At 37.6% G+C, this 23,720-nt stretch overlaps 1 protein-coding gene across 1 annotated transcript; it reads right to left on the bottom strand.

Moving 5' to 3' along the window:
• Positions 1–2,326: 2,326 nt before the first annotated feature.
• Positions 2,327–21,948, bottom strand: mcm9 (minichromosome maintenance 9 homologous recombination repair factor). The gene is made up of 13 exons (XM_041253104.1): positions 21,847–21,948; positions 20,979–21,295; positions 16,955–17,271; positions 16,649–16,730; positions 15,614–15,814; positions 14,601–14,726; positions 14,102–14,221; positions 13,490–13,664; positions 12,267–12,469; positions 6,948–7,151; positions 6,477–6,559; positions 5,576–5,721; positions 2,327–5,090 (listed from the first exon to the last, which is right to left on the bottom strand). The coding sequence occupies exons 2-13, from the start codon at positions 21,286–21,288 to the stop codon at positions 3,917–3,919; spliced, it is 3,141 nt and encodes a 1,046-aa protein (XP_041109038.1). The 5' UTR covers positions 21,289–21,295; positions 21,847–21,948; the 3' UTR covers positions 2,327–3,916.
• Positions 21,949–23,720: the final 1,772 nt, after the last annotated feature.

Below are 23,720 nucleotides of genomic sequence, written 5' to 3'. Positions count from 1 at the left end.
ACCTTTCAGAAATATTCAATTTTTATTTCAAGATGCATACATTGGCAATTCTAGTGTTTTTCTGAGTATCGTTTTCTTAAAGGTTGTAGTGAGGTAGTCAAAAGACCACCACAAAATTATAAAGGACCATTTTTTAAATGCATTTATGTAATTAGTCTGACAGACTATCAGACTGCTGATGACACAGTATATAATCTGCTGCTTTTTTAGTTTTTGGCAGTGATTTCACCCTGGATAAATACAATTATGACATGGTTAAATTCAAGCAAGCTGTTTTTGAACAGACTGAATTCCCGTTTAAAGTGTGCCTTAAAAAGGTACATAAGGACAGTTTTATTTTCACTCGTAAATCCATCTCAGTTACATATGAGCAGGAGGATGATGGGAAATGTAGTTCTGAGAGGTCCATGTAGGTAGATGGGAAGCCATTTTGAGGCAGGGAATGCAATTTAAACATTTAAAAAAAGTGGTCAAAATGTAAAAATAAAATAAATTAAAATAATTCACACCATACGTAAACAACATGTAACAGAATAAAATAAACAGGTCATTATGTACCCTTTAATACATGACAGTTTCCTACAAACAACTTCAGGATCAAGCATTCAGTCAAAGCGAGTCATCTTTCATCATTAATAGTATAATACAGTTTTAAGTGACGTTCTTAGATCAGTATGAGTCTATGTAAGATTAAGTGGGGTCCTAATACATGGTGCAGAGGTAGTGAATTCAGTAGGACAGTAACAGTTTTAAAAGGTGAAGAGATACTGAGGGTGCGCTGTGGATGATTGCCTTGATAAGCTTTCATAACATATTTGGAATACCCTGTCAAAACTACCAATGGATTTCCCTGAACCTTGTTATAAACAACCTTTTTGGTTCCTGGGTAGTAAGTGTTATTTCCTAATTGCTTATGCCTCAAAAGTACAGAAAATTGCTATTATTCCCCACAAACTTTGCTTTTGTGACCAGGACAGTGATATTTTGAAATTTACCTATTTTCCAGAACATTCCAGATAGATAGATCCACAGCGGACCGAGTTCTCTGTGGGGAGGAACAACGTCAAGTGGGAGCCACTGGTGGACCTCCAGAAGGTGCTGATGCCACCACTGCACATCAAATTGGGCCTTATGAAACAATTTGTCAGAGCTCTAGATAAGGAGTCGGCAGCCTTCAGGTACCTTCAAGACTTCTTCCCTAAGCTGTCTGAGGCAAAGGTCAAAGCCGGTGTCTTCGTCGGACCACAGATAAAGAAGATCCTGGAGTGCAACGAATTCCCCAAGAAGCTCACTAGTAAGGAGAAAGCGGCTTGGAACAGCTTTGTCGCAGTGGTTCGGGGCTTCCTGGGCAATCACAAGGCTGAAAACTATGTGGAGCTGGTTGAGACTCTGGTGAAGAACTACGGCACAATGGGCTGTAGGATGTCCCTCAAAGTCCATATCCTTGATGCTCATCTTGATAAATTCAAGGAGAACATGGGAACGTACTCAGAGGAGCAAGGCGAGCGCTTCCACCAGGATATACTGGACTTTGAACGCCGCTACCAAGGACAGTATGAGAACATGATGGGAGACTACATTTGGGGGCTGATTTGTGAAAGTGATTTACAGTATAATCGTAAATCTCGAAAAAAAATCTTTTGTAGTCATTTTATTATTACTTTAGTATAAATACATGTTAATTTGGATTCATATGTTGTTTTTTTCTGACTATGTGAACGGAAAGACACAAATTTGCCAGTTTTCTCATTGGAAATAGGTAAATTTCAAAATATCACTGTCCTGGTCACATAAGCAAAGTCTGTGGGGAATAATAGCCATTTTCTATACTTTTGAGGCATAAGCAATTAGGAAATAACACTTACTACCCAGGAACAAAAATTGTGTTACATAGTGTTATCATAAAACGACCTGCTTAGCTCACTAACATTTGTTTCTTTAAAATGTACTCCATATCCTTTCTTCCTCGAGTCTAAAATACTATTTTAGTCCAGAAGCTGCAGAAATGTAATCCTCCCTGTGTTTTAAGTACTCACTTGGGACCATTGCCTAACAGTTCTAGAATGACTCACATATGTTCCACCAGGCATTCTGTTGGTCCCTGCAGTATAATTTCAGAACTCGAACATGTATCTTTCACTCCTAAAAATGCACTGCCTCAGACTGTTATTTAGTCTCTTCTTTGTTTACTGTGCTGATGTAAAATTCTTGACTGATCCTGTCTCTAATCACCTTTTTGTGCCATGGAGTTAAGACCATTAAAAAGGCAGTGAAATGGTCTTAACAGAAAACTGCTCCTTATATATAGTTGGAGATCTTAAGATTGTTTTTCAAACAAAGCGTTGGGCAAACAGTAGTCTCAGTTGTAAGCTGGAGTTTAATGCAAAACAAAAAATACATATATAGCTGACAGAATACCGTAGCTGAGGTCTATATAATGAAAATTAACAAAACCCTTTGTAAAACAAGGGTCTACTTAAAAAGGTGTAAATCATATAAAAAATAAAATTAAAAAAATCTAACATTTTCTAACCACGGTAGATCCTTGTACTTTTTTTGGCATTATCATCCCAGTGGTCATAAGTAGTTACAGAAAACAAGATGCAATATATAAAGTGGCAGCAGTGTTATATTCGGATGTACAGCAAATATGACTTTTTCCAGATATGATTGAGCTAGGAGCAAATAACATTGATATTTTGCATCCATAATTGATAAGGCCCTTGCTTCATGCACAGAAGTGGATCACAACATTTTTATTACCCATGTCTCCTGTATTAATAACTCAGGGCAGGGGGTAATTCTTCTCTCTATGTAACAATATTGTTCCTTGAATATTCAATACTTAACTGTGTAAAAGTGTATGCTCTATTAAAAAAGGTTTAAAAAAAAAAAAGGAAAATATGTCACGAAGGATCACAATCTTATTAGTCAATAGAAGGCTTAAAGAGTCTGATATACAAATCATGCTCATTTTTATGAATTCAATGCCACACTTCATTTGTGAAAGGTAAAACAGCAAGTAAGAACTCATGGTTTGACAATTCCAAGTAGCATTTTCAGCTTTTATTGCAGTTCTCTGACACTTTAAATCAGTTATTTAAACATACTTCAACTGTCACTACTCAAAATGAATTAGTCAGTAAAAGCAAAAGCCATTCTTACCTGTGCTAAAAAAGTGCAGCCAATGACCCTATAATGAAAATCCCTGTTCTACACACATTACATTCTTGCCATAAGCCTCAGCGAACAACTCCTTGGGACTTTTCTGTGACCTTGACAGCACCTCCATGCTCAGCTCATTAAGCAGAAACACAGCCTAGTCTCTTGGGGGAATTTGGCTACCTTGACAAATACAGTACTGTGATTTATGAGCAGTTTGTAGAATCTTTTTTAAATGGAAAAAATACAACAAAAATTCAGTTACTTCAAATGCTTGTATACAAAATGATATTTCCTTTACAGGCTTACTAAATGTATTGATTATAACGCTTGTCAAGAACCCAAAAAGAAAAGTAAAATTGGCATTACAACATCATTCACTTCATTACTTGTGAACTTATAGTATTGTTAATCCAAAATAATTTTAATAATTTTCTTAGAAAAAAAAAAAAAAACACTATACAAATGGCATAAGAGCAACAGATAATAGATTTTCTATAATTGATAAAGAATAATTCAATTCAGTATATACAGTATATTCAGTGTACATACTATATTGAAGATTTTAAAACCCAAGCTTCAACACAAGGAGTGTATTATGAACATCGGTAACCAAAATTATAAAAAGGTAACTACAAGAGCACCGCTCCTGCAATTATATTTTTATTAACTTTTTTGGTATGTACCTCTTGGTCTGAAGTAGAAATAAAAAGTCTTCCAGCCATAAAACTCCAAACACACACTGATGAAATTATCATTTTTTCCTGAATTCTTCTTCCCAATCAACATCTAAGGCTTCATCATCCAGCAGTGAAGAGCAAAACAGAGCTTTGCTTGATGTGGTATTTCTTGGATCAGTAAAACCCAGTTGAAAGGATTTTCTTTTTCTAGAACCACCAGTACTGTCTGTATTCTGTCCCATGTGAACCTGTGCTTGCCCTTGTGCTTTAACAACGGTTTGGTCAACAGACTTCTCCTCTGAGGGGGACGTGAAGGAAAATTTAGCAAGTTTTGCTAATGCAGTGGAGGACACTACACCTCTGCTGGTGTCGCTTGGTGCGTGGCTTTTCACTTGGTCTCCCCTTGATTCAGTGGTGTCAGCATGACCCATATCATTACCATTTAGTTTCTGTAATAACTGATCCCGCTTATTACATACACTATGACAATCATCAGAATAAGATAATCTCTCCCTTGGTTTAAACACAAAACAACTCAGTTTTGACTGTAGAAAGTCAGTATCTGGTGCAGGAGGATCTGCAGTGTGGTCAACCTGGGCTTTCTTATTTTTTCTCACCAAAGTCATGCATTTTAGAGGTGTGCTGTGTGAAAGCCTGTTGTCAGCAGAAGAGGGATAGTCTGATCCATTGTGACTTTGGTCTAATAAACCAGAATGGTCTGATTTTAAATCAGTGTTCTTTTCATAGCTTTCTGTATCCTGACAAAGATGTTTGATCTTTTTCTTTCTCTTACTGTGTAGATGTTTAGAACCCTTTACTGTTACAACAGACTCTTTGGCTGTTGTACTGCTGTCCTTTTCTGAAGCAATAGTTTCTTTGACAACAGAGCTGGCCAGTTTATCTTGTGCAGCCAACGTATCAGTTACAGCTGCACTTACTGCCAAGTTGCTACTTGACAGATCCTGAATGCTTTTGTTATTATGAAGTGAATCACCTAATTCAGTTGAAGTTTTCTCATTGTAACCCTCCTCTGGCACCTTTTGTATTGGTGACACATGCATATTTGGTTCTGTCTCAGTTCTATTTTTCAAAGAGATGAACCATTCCAGACCATGTTCACAGCTGCTGTTTGTCTCCGATTCTTTTGCAGATGGTTTTACTGTTTGAATAGTTGAATTATCATGTAATCCACCTTCATGCACGGAAGCCTCTGTTTGTTTAGAAGGACCAGCACAATTACTCTGTAACCTGAGGAATACAGAAACACAAATACACCACCGTTAAAACTGTATTTAAAATATATATTTTTATGATATTTATTAACCAGAAAGTTGAAAGTTTAACACAAATAGACAAACACTCAAGATTAAATGTCAAATAATTACGTATTTTAAATATATTTTGATTCTACATCTGGTTTTAACCTTACTGCAAATAGCAATCAATTCAGTATGAAAGAGTGAAATGTATTCTAGATCTGATGCCATCGGTCTGATCTGCCAGAATAAACCATAAAAAAACAATAAAAAAACAAAACACAACACAATAGTGTTGAGCCTGAGCCTCTTTCTGCAATTTGAGGGCAACTCAATTTATTTGTAAATAAAAAGTGCATTTCAGATAATAATGGTAAAGGCAACTTCAAATATTTTTAAATCATATTACAATTATTTTGTCTGCCGAAAAAATTAGATAAGCAGCCTATAACATTATAGAGCATTTTTGCTTCTTACTTATTAAGGCGTTCCAGTTCATTACTGAGAAGATGTTGCAGCCCCAGTCCTTCAAGAAGCAGCTCACATTGCATTTTATACTGCTCACATGGGTCCTCTGGAAAAGAAGTATGCAATGCATTCCCACCACCGAGAAGAGCACCTCCCTAAATTAAAAAATAAGTTATTATTTAGCCTCAGCTCACCACTACCACCCCTGCGCTGACTCGGGAGCGCGAAGATGAACACATGCTGTCCTCCGAAGCGTGTGCCGTCAGCCGCCCGCTTCTATACAAACTGCAAATTCACTATACAGCCACCCAGGAGCTACAGCGTCGGAGGACAACGCAGCTCCCAGGCAGCTAACGGGCAAGCCCGCAGGCGCCCGGCCAGACTACAGGGGTCGCTGGTGCGCCGCGAGCCGAGGACACCCTGCCCCCGCCCCCTAGCGACGCTCAGCCAATTGAGTGATGCCTCCTGGGAACTCTCGTCCATGGTCGGCTGTGCAATAGCCCAGACTCTAATAAGCGGCATCCAGGATATTGGGTGCATCCTGCACTCACACAGAGCGCCTTTACTAGATGCGCCACTCGGGAACCCCAAATTTTCCATTTGTAACGTTAATCATTTAGAGAAAAAAAAAACGAAGAGATTTTATATAAAATTAATAATTGAGGTAAAATGTAAATCAATGTACAGTACAACCCCTATTCTCCACACTGCTCCAGGGACATGAAACAAGTAGGGTCATCCCAGCTCAAGTAGAACAAACAAATTTGAGGTGTGCTTTCTCCTTGTGGTGTGTGCAACTCAAAGTGAAAACATGCCCCAACTTAAATAAATAAATGCAAGTCACCGAAGTAGCAAGAAGACAACGACATTAGTTAGGACTGCTCTATCATACACAAGGCCAGAAACATACCTGCATTGAACACTCCATGACTGAAACAACAACGATTGCATCTTCCACTGTCACAATGTCCCTGAACATCAGCCTTGAATGAGCTAGAATCAAAACAAAACCTGCTTAAGATTTTTTGTATATATTATACACACACTGGTAGGTTTTCATCATTACAATAACTCTAATTAACTTTGCTCTCACTACCAATGCTGTTAATTCTTGAAGATCCTGGAAGCTTCTATCCTTGATGTATCCTTTGGTTGAACTCTTGTGAAACGACTTAGCCGTGCTGTTAATATTACTGGGTCATAGCTCCCTAATCTGGAAGCAACTTCACTTCAGAAAGACTCAATTTTAGAACTGATCTGACTATGAAGTGCATCTGCCCCACTATTTACATTCATGCAGGGGTCGGGAATTGAACACTATATAACCTTCTGAAACTGTGCACTGTGACCGACATCGGGTGGAATATAAAATAAATCTCACCTTCTGCTAAGCGACTCAAGCTTTCTAGCAAGCGAATAGTGGTTCTGGCAGCATTTCTGAGATCACTCTGCCGCTGCAGCTGATAATATCGAATTAGGATAGCATTGGCTTCTTCAGACATTCTGGGCTTCAAGGCCTTAATAAGACAGAAATATGTTTTCATCTTCTCCATGCTCCACAATTTCGCAGATACACTGGGAGCACCTGTTGGTTAAATAGGAATAAAAAAAACGTTATTAAAATAATTAAGCTACATTCAGCACTCACACATCCGACCCTATAAAACTGACTTCAGTGACGGTTAAAAGAGTTTAATGCATATCTGATTATTTCATTTTGGCCCATTCCAACCCTTATCCGAATTTCAGGGAACACAAAAAAGATACAAAAGTAAAAAAAATACATAGCTAAATTGACTGTTTTAAAATAAAGTAAGCTTCCATTTAGATGTACTGTAGTTGGTTTTGTTTGTACAGTAATATGATTAACAGAAGTAGTATTTTAGTTTTGCAGATGAGGAAAATTTTTTTTTGCAAAACTCAAAAAATGCTAATTCAAAAGAATTCTTACCCTTTGATGCTATGACAGTATTGTCTACAAGGTGCTAGACATTTCAATATGGGAATGCAGAGCCTAATTCTAGAAAGTTCTGGATTATAGGTGAACATTCTTAGAGAATATAAAAGGGTTAGGCATAGGATGATTGCGGCCATTACCAATAAGTTAATATGGAGAAAAAAATAAAAGAGCTATCTGAAGGCAGAAATGTACTTATTGTCATAAAGCTGGAGATGGATACAAGAAGATTTCCAAGCATTTGAGTATCCCATTTCAACTATTGATTCTATTCCCTCGGTCTGGAAGAAAGAAGGCACTTTCACCAAGAACAAGTAGAAGAATTGTGAGGAAGGTTAAAGGGAAGTGTTATACTAAGATAAGGGGAGTACCAACCTTCTGAACTTCCGTGAAGTGTTCTTGTGCATCGTCGTACACTCCCTCCAAGTCAATCTGAGATTGACTGCCAAAGATATTCAAAGTGAATTGGCTGCAGGTGTGACTGGGGTTTCCATTTCAATCACAGGTCGAGTATTGCATGGTGAAGGACTCAATGGTCACAGGCAAAGGAAAAAGCCACTCTTAGGAAAACATCACAAGGACAATCGCTTAAAGGTTGCAAAACAACATTTGAATGATGGATAGGAGTTCTGCTCAAAGGTTTTGTGGAGTGATGAAACAATAGCCAAGCTATTTGGTCACACCTCTAATGGCACAGGAAATTTTGTTTCAATACATGGTATTGAAATCCATAGCATATAAAATGATATTGGCCAATCATCTGAATCCCTCCACTACAAAACTTGGTTTTAAAGCACAACTGGGTGTTCCAACACACAGCGATCCAACGCACACTTCAAAATCTACTTCAGACTTCGGTTAAAGAGAATAAAATCAAGGTTCTGGAATGGCCTAGTCATAGTCTCGATCTAAATCCGATTGAGAATCTTTGGGATGAGTTGAAGAAGGCTGTGCACAAGGTAAGTCCTAATAATTTGAATGAACTGGAACTGCATTGCAGAATGGTTATTAAAAAAATAAATAAATATTTTTAATAACTCACTAAAGAATCATGCCAAAAGCTATTTGACAAATATCCTAATCATTTAAAAGAGGTTATTATTGCTAAACGTGCCTCAACTAGCTATTAATTGAATGTTCCTTGTCAGGGTATGAATACTTTTGAATTAGCATTTTTGGAGTTTTGCAAAAAAAAAAAAAAAAAAAAAAAAAAAAAAAAAATGCTGAAATAAATAATTGTAGACATCTATTTCTTGTAACATATAAGCAAATACTATATATATATATATATATATATATATATATATATATATATATATATATATATAATATATTAGTGTTCCGCGTTTCCGGTTTATTCTGAATTTTACCAAAAAATGACAGGATTCTTTTTAACTGGACATCTGTTTTTACCGATTTTACTAGGAAATACAAAATATTTGGATTAAAATGCTGTTTTATTTTTACTCCAACATTGTAACAGGCAGCTCTACACTGTATATCCTAGGATGAAAGTCTGATTATTGTGGCAATTGCTGGGTGTAGTAACTGGCTTGATCAAAATCTAAATTGAAATACATGAAAATATAATATTTTTAGTGGATGAGGAATGGAGAGAACGTAAATCAGTTTATGAATATTTAAAAGAAAACAAATGTTTGAAAGAATGCCTAAATAGCAGAAGTGGGTCAAATGAGACAGAGGATGCATAGCGCTGCAAATACTGCTGCACTGAGGCACATGTTCGCACTGACAATAACAGAACATACTGATAAGCGACACATTAAAACAAAAAAGTGAACTGACAGACAAGCAATCCATTTATGAGGCTTTTACACACGCTTTAATAAAAAGAAAGCACAGAATGACTTAATGAGTTTGTCAGAGCGCTGTGCTTTGCTGGACAGCCTCTGTTTATTGCACAGAGGTCTATTGGTGACTTTGTGCGACAGCACTGCCTGTAGTAAAACACTGTCTAATGCCGTCAATCTTAATCGAAAATATTCGACAGAAAATGGTGATGCTTTAGTTGTCAATTTTCTTTTATGATTTCAAGGAGAATAAAGCTGGCTTGTTTTGTGCTGATGTCAAGTTCATACCTTCTGTAGATACTATTTCCGTCAGCACAGCGATTGCCCAAACATATGTAAAGTACCAGCTAACTTGAGAAAACGTGGCTTCGACCTGCTACGTTAGGCATGCCAGGGACATTATTAATCAGAAACCAGAACTGCTACTCATCATATTCCACACGTAAAGTGTTTTTTTCTGAGATTTCTCTCCCCCCCCAATTTTTACAGATGTTTCAATTAAAAACTATTTTGTACATATTTTATTCCTGTTTTAATATATGTAAAATAAACTCGAAAAAATTCCTGGTAATTTTTTTAAGATAAAAACCTAAAACGCGGAAACACTATACAGTACCATGAAAAAGTATTTGCCCCCTGTCTGATTTTCTGCATTTTTGCATATTTGACACAATGTTATCAGATCTTCAACCAAAATCTAATATTAGATAAAAAGGAACCCTGAGGGAACAAATAACACAAAATTGATACTTATTTTGTTTATTTATTAAAGTCATGCAACACCGAATGTCCCTGTGTGAAAAAGTAATCGCCCCCTTAGACTCAATAACTGGTTACGCCACCTTTAGCAGCAATAACTGTAACCAAACGCTTCCTGTAGTTATTGATCAGTCTCTCACAGCACCGTGGAGGAATTTTGACCCACTCCTACATGCAGAACTGCTTCAACTAGTGACATTTGTGGGTTTTCGAGCATAAACTGCTCATTTCAGGTCCTGCCACAACATCTCAATGGAGTTTAGGTCTGGACTTTGACTAGGCCATTCCAAAACTTTAAATTTCTTGTTCTTCAACCATTCTGATGTAGACTTGCTTGTATGTTTCGGATCATTGCCTTGCTGCATGACCCAGCTACACTTCAGCTCACGGACGGATGGCCTGACATTCTCCTGTAGTATTCTCTGATACAGAGCAGAATTCATGGTTCCTTCAATGATGGAAAGTCGTCCAGGTCCTGATGCAGCAAAGCATCCCCAAATCATGATACTACCACCACCATGCTTGACTGTTGGTATGAGGTTCTTACTGTGGAATGCAGTGTTTGGTTTTCGCCAGACATAACACGGCCCATGTTGACCAAAAAGTTCCACTTTTGACTCATCTGTCCATAGAACATTGTTCCAGAACTCTTGAGGATCATCCAGGTGCTTTTTGGCAAACTTGAGACAAGCATTCATATTCTTCTTAGTGAGCAGTGGTTTTCGCTGTGCTACTCTGCCATGAATCCAATTTTTGCCCAGTGTCTTTCTGATGGTGGAGTCATGAACACTGACCTTAGCCGAGGTGAGAGAGGCCTGCAGATCCTGGATGTTGTTCTTGGGTTTTTTGTGACTTCCTGGACGATTTTATGCCTTGCTCTTGGAAAGACTTTAGCAGGACGGCCACTCCTGGGAAGATTCACTATTGTCCCAAACTTTCTCCATGTGTTCAATATGAGCCTTAGAAATGGCTTTGTAACCCTTTCCAGACTAACAGGCATCAACAACTTTTTTCCAGAAGTCTTCAATAATTTCTTTTGATCGTGGCATGATGTGCCTCTAGAATCTGTGTGCTGACAACTTCACTCTGATGGTAAGGGCCAAAGTTAGTCAGATTTATATTGGGCAGGGCTGGCCCAAATCAGGCCCAATTGTTAACCAAAGTATTCGGACAGCTGACCCTAATTATCCCTTTAATTGGGCTGAGTTAACTAGGAGGGCAATACCTTTTTCACATCTGAAGATTGCATGTTTGATTACCTTGCACACTAAACAAATGAAAGAAGCACCAAACTTTGGTGTCATTTTTTCTCTCATGCTCCCTCCATATACTACTACAACCCACAAAAAGATCTGATCAAATTCAACGTGAAGAATGTGCAAAAATGCAGAAAATCAGACAGGGGCAAATACTTTTTTACGGTACTGTATATAATATATAAAATGGGGATTGATTTGTTTCTTGATACAAGGATGGTAAAACGCGACGACGTGTATCTGAGTGTCGTATATCAGATTGCTGACTGTATGCAACTTTTTGATTTCCAAGGTTGTCTGAAACTCCCTCTGCAGTCATACAGTTTCATATTATTATAGGGAAGATCCAACTGTCAAGTTTTTTTATATGTACTTCTTTTTTTATTTTAATGTCCCCCCCCCCGATTTTCACCCGGTTAGGAATGCCCAATTGCTTTTCTCCTCACCGCAGCAATTCCCCACATGGCTCAGGAGACAAGATGATTTAGTGGGCGTCCTCTGATCCAACGACCAAGCCAGCTCCTTTTTCACTCAGGAACTCGAGAGCAGATGTCAGCTAGCCACCGACCTCTGGACGACAAAGGCCAGCCCTGCAGATGTCTGCTCTGAGCTCACTGGGCACCTGTCAGCAAGGTTCACTGTAGAGCGATGAGTAGAAACAGTCCCTGCCAGTTTTACCTCCCTAACCCATGGAGCGCCAAAGCCAATGCAGCACTCCCTTCAGAGTCCCTAGCGAAGACCAGCCTACTTCGCACATCCAGGACTTGAACCTGCGCTGTACAACTTACCATGAGCACCACACGGCTGTGCTTCTACCAGGCGAGCCACTCGGGGACCCCCAACATTTTTTTTGTATTAGTCATGAGGGAAAAATGATATACAACTACAGGTAAGTGTTGGAAGACTATGATGCATACCTTTGTTTTCCAGTATAAAGGAGGAGATGATATGGTCCCACTCCTCATTCTTAGTGTCCAGCAACACCAGGACCAAGTCAAAGCGGCTGAGCAGTGGGCTGCCAAGGGCTACATTTACAGATACAGACACATTGGAGTCATACTGGCCTTTGGGGTTAGTTGCTGCCAAGATGGTGGTCCTTGTGTTTAGCTTGCACACTATACTAAAGAGAAAAGAAAAGAAAAAAAAATAAGTCTTATAAAGTAACAAGGTCATTACTGACTCTCCATGCTCCCCACTGCGCACCACTAGTACAGAGGACAGAAATAAACAAACAGTACGGAGTCTACTTATATAGGTATACTTTTTATCCTAGAACAGAGACTGAATTAACAATTGTAAGTGTTGTAGTTTGTACGGGGAAAGAAATATGCAAGTTTATTCTACAGACGCTCTCTTAACAATAGGATGCCTAGACACTTAAAGGTACAGTTATCGACATGTAATGAAATAGGCTTCTGTGTATGTACCATGACAAATAATATTACAGTGTCATACTTGTGTGCTTTCACCAGTTTAGAAAATGCCGTAGTGAATTCAACCAAAAATATTTCCAAGTTTTTCAAGCTGGAAATCTGGTAACCCTAAATGCAGCCTACAGGACCAATGATAAAGTAATGTAAACATAGTAGGACTTGAGTGTTAAATGCATGACAAAGCACTTTGATAAAAGTAAAGTTGCAAGGGCAAATGGCAAGAAATGTGGCATTTATATCACATATCAAAAATGTAATAAAGTAATCTTTCATCTCCACAATACGGCAGGATCAGTATTCCCTTTTGTTGGATGCAAAAAACTGGTACTTTCAATTTAAGGCTTCTTGTGGTACAGAATACAGCAATTAATTTTAAGTTTCTGCTTTTCTATGGGAAAGCCCCCTCCAATTATACATTTTGATCTACTCACTATTAGTCAAATAGTCTCTGGTTATCAAACTTTGCTTTGCTTTGCGAACCAAGAGCTACAGAGCATCTGCAGAGTGATGAGCCTTGTAGCTGCTCTGCTCCAAAACCTCCTGCAGTATATTACACATTCCGAAACTGATAGCTTCTATATCACGCTTCAAGAACTACTTGTTTGATTTAGCTATGTAAATAAATATTGCTGTAAAATGTTTGGGATTTTACAGAAACATTAAGCTGCCAGTTCATAACAGTTTAAATCACAGAAACGAGACCTTACCCAGCCTTGGCTACACTGATTGTCTGCTGCTCCATGGCTTCATGAATGCTGGTCCTATCGTGTTCCTTGATGCTGTTGAACTCATCTATACAACACAGCCCTCCATCAGACAGCACCAAAGCACCAGCCTCCAAACTCCACTCTCCAGATTCCTTTACTGCAGTAACAGTCAACCCTGAAATGACAAGGGTATGATAATACAAGGAGCACTACTTCTGAACTGAATAAAACAGAACTTTGCCACAAATAAAGTCATTTTAAAGTCTAAGCCTGCATATTATATGAGACTTTCATTTCTCTGTGCAGATGCTGGAGCAAATTAATCTGATTTCTACTTGATTTACATAAACATGATATATATGGTTGTAGCTATCAGATCTTTCAGTGCTTACGCTTGCATTATCAGGTGTAAACAGAATAGCTTGGCAGAGCATCACATGGTCTGTAACCAGGGTACTGCACACCTGATTAACCGAGAGGAGGTTCTGAATGCACAATGAAACAATGGCTTGCAAAATGCTGTTAGTTCAGTTGGATCCAGTCAGTGCTTGGATGGGAAACATCCAATGAAAAACGCACAGCTGCAAGACATGGGAGGGCTAAAAGAAGCACCTGCACTAGTGGATCCAATTCCTGCAGTAAGGACTGACCGAGGAGTAATTTTTGCAGCATATTTCAAAAACTGAGATTTTCCAGTTCCGGGGTCTCCCACTAGTAAAAGGTGGGACTCACCTGAAAAAGAAAGAAATGTGAATGTTCTTGTAACTAGCTTTGTCTGGACTTAACAGGTCTTCAATCCAAAGAGAGTAATGCATCTCACTGGAATACTGAAAGCATAAAAGGAAAACATTGCATAGCAGCTTGACTAAATCACATCTGTTGCAAGCATTAGCAATAGGTATGGAAACAGTGAAAAATGTTTTTTCTTTTTTTTTGATTGTTTTTTTTTAAACAAAAATCATTGCCACTAAATGACATGGGAGTCTCACTTCAATCTTAGTGAAAAAGTCTGCCCCCAGTCACTTTGGCTAGGTACAAGGCAGCAAATTCATCTTGGGTAGAATTAGTTAGTTATGGATTCTCATAAAAAAGAGAGCACTCAGATACTGACCTCTGACCTTACTTCCAGATGCATCAATTCTTTGTACACCTCCTGCCAACACCATGGCGACAGCAAGCTTCACAACATACATGCCAAAAACCTGGGGACATAGGCTCATCAGAATTTTATTCCTACCTTTAAAACAGGAATAAAAAATAAGATCAATTAATATTTATATTATAAATAGAACAGCACCAAACAAAGTGAGAAGCTCACTTTGTTTTTAATTAAAGCAATAAATATGAAAAGCATTTCCGCTCCTGAAACTGCGCCCAATGGTACCGTCATTTTGCAACATACATTTTCCTATAGTAATCTCAAAGAGATAACTGCATCACGTATTTGCATTTCTTATTAATTTTAAATCCCATTTATGTCCCATTTACTGGTCGTACTGAAGTGTTTTTCATTTTGCTTCTCCAGTTTATCTACAGCTATGGCAAAAAGTTTTGCATCACCCTACAGAATTAACAAATTGTGCTTCATAAAGTCGAATGAAACGTGCTGAATAATGTTACATCAACATATTAAACTACATGCTGCTTTGTAACATTCCCATTTACTTAAAAAAAACTGACAAATTGAAAAATGTGACATTTCAAAATCTAACAAATTACTGTATGACCATTATGGCTTCTAATAGACTTGGTAGATAACATTTTGCAGTTTCTTTGATTATATGATGTTAAATAAAAAGATCAAAATTATGTTCATATAGTTTTTTTTTTATGTCTCAGTCCTAAAATTATATGCGATGTAAAACTTTTGGCCATAGTTGTACTTTCACACAAAAATAAATGCATGGGCAAGATGCTAATCTCTTGTGTTATTAAATGTTAGGAGTGAATTTCTTATTTACCCATTTTGAGCAATTTCTCTCCCAAGGACCATGCAAATATCACTTGGAGAATGGTGCTGTTGGTTGTTCAGTGCAAGTATAGACATACAGACATAACAAATGGACCTAAAGCAGAAGCACAGAAGTAGTATTAACACTAATTAAAAAAAAGCATAAAAAATACCTGCTAAAGGATTATTTTTGTATTTATCCCAGAAATCTTCGTATTCTTTCTGAACTTCCTCATTAATCACCACACCCGTAGGCTGTTCATTATTAACTTCAATAAAGTTGGCTTTTAAAACTATCTCCAGGTTACAGCGGGCATCTTGATAGAGGGGCTTCCATCTCTGCATCACAACGCCATACACTGTAACATCATCTCCTGTGGACACATGGGTTTAACAAGGCATCAGATCTAGAGTCAGGTCAATAATGAAGTTGGCCTCTGCTCAACACTGTCGTTCTACAGGGTGAAAACATGTTGTGTGGTCTCACACCTCAAATTAATGCCTGCTATTGACAACAAAATAGGACTACATGTAAAAATGTCTTAAAATTCATGTCATGTTTAAGAATTCAGAAGTCTGCATAAAATTAATATACTACAATATTATGAAACACCTCATTGAAAAGATGACAGTATAAACAGACAAATGAAGCAATGTACTGTAGTAGCCAAAACACCCAGAATTAGATTATAGATTAGATTACACATGTAGTTTCAAATGACAATTATGCAACTATAGTATATACAGTAAAATGCTGGGATCATTTAATGTTGTCATTGCTTGAGACCAGAGGACTTTTGCACTACAATGTATACATCTTTTTGAGAGAATATACAATAACTACAGGATCCAAAGTGAATTAATCTGACGGAGCATATTAGAATGGGAGACAACGGTCTCCGTGTACACTACAGGTGTCTGCTAGTTACAGCTATTGTATGACAAGCGCTTTGGGGGTCAAGGTCCAGGTTTTTAATAAAAAAAGGCAGTTAACTTCCTCCCCAAGTTTGACTTCAACAGCATCGGTCATTCAGCGACAGGTTACTTTGATTGACTGCCTGTATTTCACAGGGTATACAGATTTGGAATCATAAGGACAGTCAATGGCAAAGAGATTCCGCTTGTGACAGATTATTAATGTTTTAGAAAATAATCACAAAGCTTTAACAAAATATTTTTTACAACCGAATTAAAAATTGATCGCTTACCAGATTTGCAACTGTCCACTAAATCATCTTCCAGTACTACTATCATAGACCGTGGAATACTTCCCACAGACAGCCTCTGAACCTTTGCACAGGAATAACACATCAGAACAGATACAATGTAAGCATTCACATTTTTAATGACAACAGTTTAGCATAACAGAACATACAAGCCTGAATGATTTAACTTAAAAATGCAAATGCCCTTTTGGTCTATAGCTTGGGTGTATCAAATAATTTTCTGCAGATTTTCAGCCCTCCAATCTGGTTATTTTTTTTTTTTGTGAATGTTAGTTTATCTACATTCACCTGCTCTTGAATCTTGATTTCCTGGTAATCCCTGCAGGTAGCAGGTGTGGAAGAGCTTGCCGACAGGCAGGTGAACTTAAAGGAGTTGCAGCCTTCCTCATTGGGGCAGTACACAGGCCGGCTGAAAGTGTAATACTGTTCGAAGTCTGCTTTCACGCAGAAGACATGCTTGCACTTGTTACACATGTAGTCCCGCTCAAACTCCAGCACCTTCGTCATGCCAGTGCGTATGACTGTTCCAGTGACGGACAGGAAGTGCCCTACGTCTCTGGATTTAGGTATTTGCTCCCTCGTCAGTTCAGGGCAAACCGGCAAAGCTGCAAAAAAGAAGGAAAGACAGGAATAAAATCGGTCTTACTTTTAGCAACATACAAAGTAGAGGTGGTGGATTGGCATATATGCCGCTATGTGGAATCTAAAAAGCGAGGAAAGCTTTTGGGAGACAAACACTTACTGAACTTTGTCAAACTCTACGTGTAAGTCAATAATACAGATATGAACAAAGGTAAATATTTTGGCAGACTTCCAGTAAATAAGGGGTTTGTTAAAGAAAACAAATTATTTCATAGTTAACTGTACATCAGAAACATCTTTATGGGCACCTTTAGGGACACTGAACATCTCCAGAAACCCAAGTCACTTTATACACAGAGAGCAATAGACGCCAGTGAAAGTAAGCCCCCCCCCCACTCGATATATCACGGGTGTCGGGGTCCAATATAAAGCCGCTATCAAGGGCCGCGACAGTGCGAAAAACAAACAGGCTAACAAATACTGTACAACCACTCCCTCATTTTAATCAGGGGGTGTCAGGGTCCAGTATAAATGCTCTACGCGACCTGCTTTTTCTCATTTTTCGTATAAAAAGCAGCACACTTAATTCGTACTGCGGAGAGTAACTGCTTCTCATCAACTGAAGTCTCCAATTAATTTCATGAGTCTTCCTCTTCTTTGCACAAGCCGCTGCATTGAAAGAATCACATCACTGCACTGTGGCTTCTGCTAGTGCATTGCTGCTGTGAACACCTCTTTGGCTAAAATAAAAACCGCTTCAGCAAGTAGATATTTAATTTGCTTTGTGGTATTTTGCAATGCATGTGTATATGAAAATAGTACAATATTAATGCTTTGTTTTTAATTGTTTTGTATATTTTTTGTTTTGTGGTGTGCAGTACGAAATAAAACAAACAGTAATTCTAAGTGAAATTGCCTATGTATATTGCAGCTAAGGCATGCACAGTTAGACTTAAAATGGGGAGCCAACTCCAGGACCGTGATATATCCGATTCCGCAGTATAGCACGGGGCGATATAACGAGGGGTGGGTGTATTAACAAAATTAAACACGGTCATACACACACACATACATATACACTGTATAAAGAAGGGCATGATCATCTAGTCATGTACCTTGCTTCTGGTGTTACTAAAATGAGTTTTAAGGTAGCAGTGACTAGCTTTTCACCACTAGGTGGAGCTGTAAGTTTCTTTAATTTGCAAGATGCAAAAAAAAAATCAGTAAAAAAATATTTAAATTAAAAAAAAACTAAAAACTGAAGAGCAGGCAGAAAAATTCCCTGAGGGGAGAAATGTTAAAAATAAAATAAATGAAATGCCATATCTATCTATTTGCAGCGGCACAAGCCAGAAATCATAATTATTCAAAAACCCACAAGACTGTCCTTAAGGAAAGGAAGAAAGCCTACAAAGATGGCATTTTGAAAACACATGTTACCGCTATTTACTTACTGCAGCACAAAAAAACCTAAAACTACTTCTCAAACATTCTGACAATACACTTCTCAATGGCTCATAGTAGCACAGTAGTATAGCCCCATTGAATTTGTTTTTCACTTTAAAACTTTCAGAAACAAAAATGGTAAATTCACATTAGCTTGGAAAAAATATATACGAGCATCAAAAGAAACTTATCACTATTATTTATTTTTCGAAGGTATAAGGTATACAAATGGACAATGACAAAATATTTTGGTTTCTTTTTAATCACTTGATCATTTATCCTTGACATGACACCTTTGAATTACTAGGACTGAAGCATAGGCCACAAACTGGGAGACCAAGAGTCACAACACCTGCCCAAGATCGACAGATCGTTTTACAGAATCTCTGTGATCTCAGTTGTTAATCAGCACAATAAAAAGTCACTGCACCTGCTCTAAAACAGAGTTTGTCATTTTTCAATGACATCTAGTGAATTTTATGCAAATATAAGTGATACGTTTCTTTTGATGCTCAAATATGAGTGACAAGTTTCTTTTGATTCTCAGTATCACAAGAAGCCTAAGGAAAAGGCATTCACCAGTAGTTATTTATATATTGCGTAAAGTTCTCCATGCAGAATGCTAACCCTTAATGCTGGGAGTGAAACAAGTGGTCAAGTTTGTGGATGTGAGGATTTAAGCTATGATGGGTTTCCCTTTTCTTCTGTTAAAGAGTTTCAGGTTCTTTGCTTGTATTTCTACTTAAAAATAAAATACCAACAGACCTTTCACAAAAAAGGTCATAATGCTGCCACCACAGCTGTTAATTCAAAATCAGAGCCATCGGTACAATGAAAATGTTGATGATCAACATTACGTAGAGAACAAGAATAAGTATTAACAATTAAATGTTTAATCTCAATCTATCAAGTGATTAAAAATTGATGAATAAAACCGACACAGACACCTCCATTTATCTCCAGAATATGATACTCTTAATAACTTATGCCAAATAAATAACATTTCATGAAAATTGGATAAGTGGTTCTCTAGATATATGGAAAAAATGTTAAGTGTGACATACAGAATGTGTGACCACCTCCACTGTATACATAACAACTTTCTAATCAGGGTTCTGTTACTTAAGCAGCACATTAAGGAACACTACAAACCTGACCTGATTAGAATATAATCAGCTCTGTGCCACCTTGCTTTAGCCTCAGGATCACTCATTTCATTCCAAAGGCTTAGCGCTAGGCTGGCAATGTCAAAAAGTCATTTTTTGCTTTCCATTCCTGGTATAGTATGCTCCCAGTTTCACCGAAGGCAATCTTTGACGTCTACATTTTCGGTGAAATTTCAATATTTCCAGCCTTGCATGTTAAATGCATGTGAATATGTTTTTTGTATGCATTATTATCTCAAATGCACCTACAAAGATTTTAAACTACAAGTGCCAACCTCTACCCCAGGACTCCACTGGAATCCAGGCCACGGCTTCCATCTCATTGACACAGGATTCTATTTTAATGGGTCTAAATACAGTAGCTGCGGATCCAAATACTTCAGGCTTGTATAGTTACAAAAAATAAACCTCTTTGTGTACAACTACCAGTGCATTTTTGTGTCATTTTGCTTGAAAAGGTATGTAATGAGGATTCCTATTTTATTGATTTAAATGGTAAAGCACTTGGGTATCATTAATGCTATGTGAGCAGTCTCTCCAAATGTAATGCCCCTTCAAAAAGTAAACAGAGGGATTCCAAAAAATACAGTGTTATACGTCCCCACGTGTTTAAATAATGTACCTGCAATTTTTCTTGTCAGTGTTAACATCCTGACAATGTTTTACACTTACAACTTTAAAGTCTGTTTCAAAGCCATTTTCAAAATGGCCGCTCTAGTGCACTGGGGTTTGAGATCTGTCCTCTAAATCATTGCAGGAAGAAAGATTAAAAAATAAAAAAAAAAATAAACACATTACAAACAAGTGCTCTGGCTTTTCTTTTCCATACTGCATCATGGGTCGTTATTGCTGTGTTACCTGTTTGACATTCTGGGCAATAATCCTTACACTATCAGTGCACTAGAGCAGCCATTTTGAAAACAGCTTTGAAACAGACTTTAAAAGGTATAAGTGTAAAAAGTTGTCAGGATGTTTACAATGAAATGAAATGACAGGTGCATTATTTAAACAGTTGTAGCTACAAGTGGGGACGTGTAATGCTATCTTTTTCGGAAGCCCGCTATATACTCTTTCATTTTAATGTAAACATGTACATTGTCACAACAAAAGCTACTCACCTGATATTCTAGCATGGAGATTTTGTTTCATTGTGTGGCCACTTTGCTGGGAAACTGACTGCAAAACAGTCATGGCAGCTCTACGTAAACCATTATCAAAAACAGGGAGCACCTCATTAGGATAAGCATTGAAGTATTCCCCAACCTCCATGTTGGTCTCAAAAAGGGTCATAGCATTCACCACAACTGCATAGTGCGCATCGTCATCAGGTTCCTGTAGAATCTGGAGGACATTGCTTTTGTGATGTTCAATCACATAGGATTCAAACACCTGCCCTATGAAGGCAACCTGGTCTGAATTTAAAAGCATCTTGAACCTGGAGAGATACACAGATATTGTCATACAGTACATACACAGACAGCAAAATTAATTCAGGTTTTTACTATAAATATCTCTAGGCTGTTGTTTATATGCTAATGTCCAGTCCATAATTATTTAAAAAAATATTAGAACTTTTCCCCAGTCCCAGTGCTTCCCTTTTTTAGCTGTGAATGTTTAGTAACACTACATAGGCTCATATATAAGCACGTTCAGTTGAACAGAACACTACTAGGTTCTCCAAATTTTATTAACATTCTTTCCTTCTTTTGAAAAGTTAGGGTAATGACAGTTTCCAATGCGTAATTAACAGCATAGCACAAAAACACAATTCTCCAAGTGGTAGTAACATTTATGTAAAATAGAACACAAATACAGCATCGTGTTTGGTTTGACTACATTGTTGGCAAATTCTCATTTAACTAGCTAAGGTGGTCTGCTTTACTGCGATATTGCAAATAAAAACAACACGTTTTGTGTAAGTTTAGTGTACGTTAGTGTATAACTTATCACAACAAACAAATTCTGAAACGCTAAATAATAACTTACCAGATTTTTTCTAGGTCAGACACATTCGCCAGGACCTGACTATTATTATTTGTTTAATGTTATAAAATTCAGTCCCTATGAAAACCTTCACCACAAATTGCATCTGCCGCCAGTCTCTTCACGTACATTTCCGGAGGACGTAAGCAAAGTAGGGTTGTCAGTTCCGCTTAAAACAAGCGGAATTGGGCTTGCCACTGCAGGCAGTCGCTTACAATTTTCATTCGGCTCTTTTAGCACACATTTGGGGATTTTTTTTCAGTTTCTGGTCGCTTATTGTGAATACATGCATAAAGACTGTAGGTTATCGGTCTCAGTGCACAGCACAAGACTATAATCTTCAACGTGTGCACATTTATCAGCCTCAGACCCCTCACGTGGTCTGGGTTGCATTGCTGTCATGCCGAATTCTGCTCACTTCTTGCTGAATTTTGCACTTTCCAGATGTGCGCAGGGCAGGGGCGCCATTTGGAAGGGGGTCGAACCGAGTGTTTTATGACGGTTGTTAATTTTAGGAACAATACACATCAATGCAGACCTGTCAACTCTCCATTACTTGCCAGAATTTTCCCGTTTTTTGGGCACTTCTCCCAGACAACTCCCGAGACAGGCTTTCTCCCGTATTTTGCTCAAAACTACAGTTAAAGCCCATTATGTTAGCAAACGTTTAATTTTGGAAAAAGTCTCTGGTTACTGCAACCGCTGTCTGTACCAGGTAGTGCGTGAGGCAGGCTCACATAAGTTGACCATCTACGACGGCTGCAGGTGAAGCCCTACTCGTCCGTAATAATCATATATGACACACACATACACACACCGTACAACTTTAATTTATTTTTAAATCGCCTGTCTCCAATACGCGCCTTGTCTGAGGGTAGTATTGTAAATACTACGTTAAATTGTTAAATTGAAGTTTGACAGGATAAGCACGAATAATACGCCAAAAAAGCCAGTGACGCTTAACCATAGCTTCAATAACATATTTCTTTGCCAAAGGAATAACGGAGATCAGTAAAGTTAGAAGCTTTTACATGTTGTAACGAGGTTCAGCAAATCTGTAGCAGACATGTTCCGAGATTCACACACTGCAAAGTATTCAGCAGGAAAGACTACAACTCACATAAACAGTGAAAGAGCGTTTCTATTTAGAAATTCAGATTGATTGTAGACAATCCATTCAGTATTAACTAAAACTTCCCATGTTTTGTTCGTTTTTGTAAAGAAAAAACATAGAACTAAAAACAAAAACAAAAACAAAAATATTTTAGAAAAATAATTTCCAAAACTTCAATTTGAGAGAATTATTTGTACATCTAATATAACTGCGATATACTGCGATCCCCTTCCACCAATAAAACTGACTTTGCGACCCCACTGCCCTGTTACTGCAGATCAAAACAAGCCTTACAAGACCATATCAACAAAACTAATATAGTAATTGCTTACTTTTACTACTATGCTATAATATATATATATATATATATATATATATATATATATATATATATATATATATATATATATATATATATATATATAAAATACGTTAAAAAGTTTACAAAAACAGTCATTGCAGGGTAAGTAGAATGTACTTTATAAAACAAAATGATTTATCTCTACTAAGAATAGTGCACAATGTATCAAACTGTGTGAGGGATATCTGTGCTGAGACTCCAAGATTGATACATCAAGGCTGAGGGATCAGTAATAGCTTACTCTATTATCTCCTGTGTGATCTTATATATAAACTTAAAAATAAAGGCTTTATTTGGTACTGGGTCTGCATGCCCCAGGTACAGATTGCTTAGCTTTAAAAGCTGCCTGTTGGCCCTGTGTTCGCAATTTTGTTATCGTATTATTTATAAAAAAATATAAGA

This window comes from Polyodon spathula, chromosome 6, assembly GCF_017654505.1.
Source record: "Polyodon spathula isolate WHYD16114869_AA chromosome 6, ASM1765450v1, whole genome shotgun sequence".
Classification (NCBI taxonomy): Eukaryota; Metazoa; Chordata; class Actinopteri; order Acipenseriformes; family Polyodontidae; genus Polyodon; species Polyodon spathula.
Note: the sequence above shows the minus strand (reverse complement) of the source record. Positions and strands in the feature narration are given on the sequence as shown.

Coding starts and splice junctions, on each gene's coding strand:
- mcm9 (XM_041253104.1), bottom strand. CDS start 21,288: ATGCTTTTAAATTCAGACCAGGTTGCCTTCATAGGGCAGGTGTTTGAA. Junction 14,727..15,613: donor CAAAAATAATCCTTTAGCAG/GTATTTTTTATG, acceptor CCTGTTTTAAAG/GTAGGAATAAAATTCTGATG. Junction 12,470..13,489: donor ATCAGTGTAGCCAAGGCTGG/GTAAGGTCTCGT, acceptor TTTTCTCTTTAG/TATAGTGTGCAAGCTAAACA.